The sequence below is a fragment of the Mustela nigripes genome, chromosome 3 (assembly GCF_022355385.1).
Source record: "Mustela nigripes isolate SB6536 chromosome 3, MUSNIG.SB6536, whole genome shotgun sequence".
NCBI lineage: Eukaryota > Metazoa > Chordata > Mammalia > Carnivora > Mustelidae > Mustela > Mustela nigripes.
This window is the reverse complement of record NC_081559.1, coordinates 109512087-109518474: the sequence shown is the minus strand read 5'-3', so window position 1 is coordinate 109518474 and position 6388 is coordinate 109512087. Positions and strand designations below refer to the sequence as shown.

The following is a 6388-nucleotide window of genomic DNA, read 5'->3' as shown; positions in this document are numbered from 1 at the left end:
AGTCTGTTTCATGTCAACTTGATTCTTAGACCAGCCAGAAGGATCTTGAAGAGCAGAATAAAATTTTTCCTTCTCAACACTACCATGGAATCATGTCCATTTGAGGGATAAGAACACGGAAGCCAGAAAGGTCAAGTAAGTTGCCCAAGTTCCCAGGACCAGGAAAGGGGATCCAGGGCCCAAACCCAGAGGGATGGCACTCTGCAGTCTATGCCCTAGCCACTGTTATTAAGGGAAGGATTGGTTCACTCATAGTTATTTAACAGGTGTAGTTTTCCTAATATCACACATTAAAAAAATCAATGCTTCAGCCAGTGTCCTGTCAGCTGGTAAGCCCATTATTTCTACGGGAACATTCCACTCTTACATTTATTTCATGAAGCTGGTGCCTGCAGAGGGAGAAAAAGAAATCTTGTCACTGGGCCCTCCTTCCCTCAGGGCCTCAGGAACCCTCTCCACTGTCTATGTTGAGGACAGGACAATGGGGCTGGAAGTGGATGGTTCCAGCCCCACGCATGCAGATTTAGCGGATAACACAAAGTCGCACCTGTGAAATGCAAGGTCTGGGTGGTGGTTATCTTTCCCTAGACAATTGCAGTAATGCTGTTTGATTCTGAATGCTTGGTTACATTTCAAATTTATTTCCAATCATTTAGAGCTGGATCAATGGGAGACAAAGGTGCCTTTTAGCTCTGGCACCTGCTGTTCCCCCCAAATGTCAAGGACTGACATTTGATGCCATTATCCCCAGTCAGCTTACAGATGACTCACTTCCTTGCTTCCCCAGCCCTCAGGCCCACCCGCCCAGCAAGGACTTTCACACCATGCTGATAACAAACTGCACTGTCCAGGAGAACCCAGACTTTCTCCCTCTGGCAGAGCAAAGGCAGAACTCCTGGGTGGCCACTGCATCCCTGGGTGCCTGGGAGAGGCCGCTTGTGGCTCAGTTCCTTCTTCCCTCTCTCTCCCCAGGCTAACACCTAGTGTTCCCAGGCCAGGTGCATATCTTGGGATGAGGTGGGCACTCTCATGATCTGTCTGGTGGTACAGATAGCAGGTGGGGTTGTGGGGTGCATCTTCTCTCATGGAGTTGAAGGAGGCACTGGGGGAGGTGAGGCCTGGTGTTCCTCAGATGAAGTACTCCTTTCTGCTGTTGTCACCTGTGTCCTGGAGGGAGGGGTCGTCCTGCAGGGCTGCGTCTGCACTCTCAGCAAACTCTGTGCCCTTGGCCTCATTGGTGTGGTACGTCCCCTTGTGTCTGTACATGTAGCGTAGCATGACGATGAGGAGGCAGATCAGGACGATGGCTACAGCAGCGATCACGCCTGCAGGAGGGAAGCAGTGCATGGTTCTGTCTGAGACAGGCTTGTGGGAGGGGGTCAGGACACACAGGGCTTGTGGCAGAACAGACACTCTGCTGCAATAAACACCACCCCCAGACAGGCTGGCTCATTCCTGCCCAGTGTGCACTCACCCTTATCTGTGCCCATTGAGTTACCCCTCTCTCACTTCCTGCTCCCCCTCCCTCCACTCACTGTGGTGCAGACTGAGGCTGGAAGAGGATTCCAGAACTGACCCTCACTCAGGGAAGCTCAGTCTACTGAGGAAGACAGACCTCTGTGCATAACTTGCAGAATGAACTATGTGAGTTTATCCAAAACTGAGGGGCTCATGAACCTCAGGACTTTCAGTTTTAAAACCAGAACAATCCCAACTGAGAAGTGCCCTGGGGCATGAGACTTGGTGCTGAAACCAGGAGAGTGGCCAGAAGGCTGGGCCCTGGTGGGTGCCCCCTGTGTACTACTGGGGGTCCAGAACAGGGCCATGGGAAACCCTTGAGACAGGTTGGATGGAGTGGGGTTCACTGCTTATCACCCTACCTGAGCTCCAGCACATTCTCCAGAGGTGAGAGCTGCATGAGTCTGGCTGGGGAGCAGTGACCAGGCAAGCAAAGGACTAAAGGGGGAGAGGATTCTGGAGGACGCCACGTAAAGGCATCCTTGTAAGGCATCCATGTGAAGGGTGGAAGTCAGCCCTTCATTTCTGTTGGGGCTCATGCGCAGTTGGGAGAAGAGACTTGAAATCTGGGCAGTTGGGCCCAGGTCACTCAGAGCCTGGGAGTGCTGGGGGGAGGAGGACGCTGGCAAGCTTTAGAGGGGCTTAGGCCCCTCATGCAGCCTCACCCTCATTCAGGCATTTGCTCTGAAGCCTCAGGCGGGTTCTCCCTGGGGAGTTCCCTCGACCCCTCCTGGCTTGGAGTCCCAGAACAGCTCACCTGCAATGATGGCGATGTTCGCCCCCAGAGAGGGGAAAAGTGGGCCAGGGTCGAGTTCTGCAAACAGAAGAGAAAAGCCTTAGTGGGGAGAGAAAATCTTCCCATACTTGGCAGCACCCCAGCCTTGCCTGCACCCCCTGCTCACAGGTGCACAGCTCTTGAGCAGGCCGAGTGGACAGGAGGCAGCGTGTGCCTGGCCAGGCTTCTGGCTCTGCCTCGTCACTGGCAGGTCTGGAGAGAACGTGTGAACCGCAATGGAAAGGACCCAGTTCTGGCGTCTCTGCAACCCTGCGAGTGGGATGAGGGATGGGCTCCTGCACTGGGCAGACCCTGGGTAGACATGCCTGGTGGTGGACATGAAGGTGGGAATATGCCTGGTGCCAGCACCACCGGACTTTGGGCCTCAGCTTTTCTCACCATAATGGCCAAAACAGAGCATTTGTGAAGTGTCCCCACATGTGGAGGGTCTATACATGCCAGGTGTTGGTTTAGCTGCCTTTCACCCATCCCGTCATTTGGTCTTCGCAGCCGTCCCATGAGGTGTGTGGTATTACTAGCCATTTCACAGGTGTGCCCCTGAGCATCAGAGAACGACATGCCCAGAGTCACACAGCTCGCCAAGTGGTGGGCCTGAACTTAGCTCACACTTTCACCTCTGGGGTGTACTTTCTCTTTTCTCTCTTGAAGATGCCCCTCCAAGGGGGGCTCCTGTCTGGAGGCTCCTCCCAGAGTCCCCTCTGTGGTCTCTGATCGGCTCTTCTGTGGGAAGGGCCACCTGGGGTGCTACCAAATTATTGAGTGTGTTTTCCCATAGGGCTCTGGTCTGGCCGCAGGGCTAGCATCTCAAGGACAGCAGGCACCTGCACATCACCTCCAGTGGCTTCACAGAGTGTCTCCTCTCTCCTCTGGGAGATGAGTGAGAGGAAGGATTTATTAGACCGCAGAAATATCAATGTTAACATGGAAATCCCATGTTCCCATTACAACGGCTATGCATATTAAAACAGAGAAGGCTACTTCATAATAGTCCTTTCCGCTCAGATAATCACTTTAATTATAGTCGGATGAGGTCATTCTCCCCAGCGCAGCTTCCAGATGCCTTTTTCTAATAAGAAACCAGCTGTGGTGCCAGAAAGGACAGTGCGGGGAGCCAAGCAAAGGCTCCAGGCTGGAGACAGAGGAGGAGAAGAACAGCCTGGGGGGTGGAAAGAGGTTAAAAGAGGTCCTCAGGTCAGCAAGGAGAGAAGGCACAAGCAGGAGTCAGGGCAGCAGGGGGAGGGGAAGGCAAGAGGAGCAGTCAGGTCAGCTTCTAGGTGCTTCACCGCAGTGAGAACTGAGGCTGGAGGGGCAGGAAGTTAAAGTAGCATCGGACACTGAGATCTAGGGTGGACAGGAGCAAGCTAGAATTTAGTATGAAGTCCACAGAAGGTGCTCCATGGACATGCACTGAATGATACCGCAGAAAGAAATGCCTGTACGTGTGTATACACCCACACAAGTGAGCGGATTCAGACGCTAGCCTTGTAGACCTTCCTCAATCACGAAGCACTTCATGCTTCAGTAAGAAGAAAGAGTGGCCTCTTCCTTAAGTCTGTGTGGACAGTCACAGAAGTTCAAATATCCAGAATTGCCACTTGGAATGTTCCAGGCCAAGACCAACATTTCTTATGCCAGTTTATCCAACCCAGTCAGGGATAGAAGGGACTCCTGTTCCGTTTTCTTTTAAAAACAATTCACAGTTGATCACCACGTGCCAGGTACTGTCCTCAGCATTTACCAGATTTTAACTCATTTAGTCCCCGCGGCAGTCCCATTCAGAAGCAGTCACTATTTTTCCCATTGTACAGATCTGGAAGCTGAGCCCCAGAAAAGCATTACTGTTTTTCCTGGATCATACAGCTAAGAGAGTTAGGAGTCCACCAACTCAGGCCAAGGCTACTCGGAGTCAGTGTGCTTTCCCCTGCAGGCACTGCCCAGGGAGGGGGTCCGGGTTGGCAGCTTAAGGAATAGTTGAGGTATTTGGCTTGAATCCCTTGGGGTGAACTTCTTAGCTTGTGTTTGGAACCCTGTACCCAAACCCATATACCAGAACACCGGAAGCCCTCCCAGCAGGCCAGTGGTCTGGGGGCATGAGGGACCTCCGGCCTTTGAGGGGTCATTAGTTGAGCCCCTAGCAGGGCTCCCTCTGAACTCATGCACACTCAGGAGCACAGTGGGCAGGGATGCCTGATCTCCATGCCCCAGCCCTCCAGCTGTGTGGAGCTGAATTTGCACACTGTGAGCGCCCCCAGACACTTCAGCATGACAAGAACGGCCACAGAGGTCAGAATCGACACAGAAGAGGCAGCTCAGGCCTGTCTGGGAAGATGGGGATGGTATAAGAAGCGGTTCTTAAAGTGTGGTCCTGGGGCCAGCAGCATTTCCTAGGAGTCTGCTAGAAAGGCAAATTCTTGGGCCTCATCTCAGACCTGTGGAATCAGGGGAGGGTGCTCCGCAATCTGTGGTCACAGGCCTTTAGGTGGTTTGATGATTGTTCCGTGTTGAGAACTGCGGGTGGCGAGAAAGCTCCCAGAGGGAAGTCCTTACGATTGGCCCTTGAAGGATGATTGAGAATTTCTGCACAGACAGGAGTGTAAGCATTCCGAGCAGAGATCGCAGCACCCAGAACAGCGCTCATCTCTCCCGAGCCCTCACTTTCTCCCTGAATGTCCGCTCACCGTCCATGGTGCTGAGGCTCTGGAAGGCTGTGCTTTGATCTCTCACTTCTGGAGATGGTGGGGTGAGGACCATCATTGGCTCTGCTCCCTTGTCCTGCTTCCTTTTAGCGAGTAGCAATGATAAGGGACATTTGAAAAGGCTAGCTGGAGTGAGCTCCATTCTGTCCAGGAAAGTGGCAGGTTAGTGTGCAAGCAGATTGCAACCCTGGAATGAAAGCCCACCTCTAGCTGGGGTTGAAGGGTGAGTATGTGATTGGAGTTAGCATCATTCTGAGCCCAGGAACTGGGGTAAGGGGTTAATGGGTAGCCTTAGTGGGTGCATTTATGGCAGAGCAAGGTGTTACTTACGTCTAGGCATGGGACTGAGATCAGAAGTAATCCATTGTGTAGCCCTCAGATTGGACAGGCATGGGAGCCCTCCACCCTTCTGTAGAGATCCAGGGTATGCTGTGATTTTCCTTCTTGGCTCCCCTCAAGGTTGTAATGCTCCCCACCAGAGAGAATACAAGCCCCAGAAGCACAGTGACCCCAGTGTGCACAAGCCCCAGAGACACACTGGCTACAGCTCTATGCTCCACATCAAGCTATGCTCCTGGGACCCAAGAACAGTTGTTGAATGGTATTTGTAAGCCTGGTCCCTTCGGGGGAACAGAGAGTCAAACTGCACTTTGCATTGTCCACCTTATTGTGAGGACAGCTTTTGGTTCAAGTCTTGGAGTGAGTTTTGCAGCAGTGTATTCAGGAAAGTACTTGATATTGACTGGCTTTAGCTTCTTTGTATGTAAAACAAGATTAGCAATACCCACCCTGTGGTAGGGATTAGAAATGACATGCCCACACATGATAAATATTATATATGTTTACTGAGTTGTAGTCACTGTTTTTTTTTTTTTTTTTTTTTTAAAGAAAGGCAGACTGCCACATGTGGCACCTCATTTGGACGTGTCTGGAGTCTTGGAAGCTTGACCACCCTACATTCCCCTAAAAATAGTCCTCGAGAGCTTGACTGAAGGTTCTAGCAGGGGAACTCAGCTACTCATATACCTTCAACTGAAGAATCGCCCTCCTCTATCAGGGAAGGTCGTCCTCTTCTACCAAGGGCGTGGCTTTGGGAGGGAAGCACAGGGAGCCTTGAGGAAGGAAGGGGACACCGTCTCGATAGCCAGATCCACTGAATCAACCCTGGTGATCAGCAGGGTGATAGATGTTGCAGCGAGATTGCCCTCACATCCTGTCACCACTAGTTTGATCTCATTCTTATTATTACTCTGCTTTGCACATAATTCAGGGCCAGTGAACTAAGCAACCTGCTAACAGATGCTGCGAGTCCAGGCAGAGGATGGGTGCTGGTCATGGATTCCCAGTGCAGTCTTGGCTGACAGTCAATCACCATCTG

General features: G+C 52.0%; 1 protein-coding gene across 1 annotated transcript in view; it reads right to left on the bottom strand.

Annotated features, from left to right (window-relative positions):
• Positions 1–621: 621 nt before the first annotated feature.
• The window catches only part of GYPC (glycophorin C (Gerbich blood group)), a 45853-nt gene continuing 40086 nt past the window's right edge, over positions 622–6388 (bottom strand). Inside the window, exons 2-3 of the mRNA XM_059394485.1 lie at positions 2276–2332; positions 622–1325 (exon numbers count right to left, since the gene is read on the bottom strand). Of these exons, the coding sequence (XP_059250468.1) occupies positions 1129–1325; positions 2276–2332 (254 nt within the window). The 3' untranslated portion in view covers positions 622–1128. The remainder of the gene's footprint in view (positions 1326–2275; positions 2333–6388) is intronic.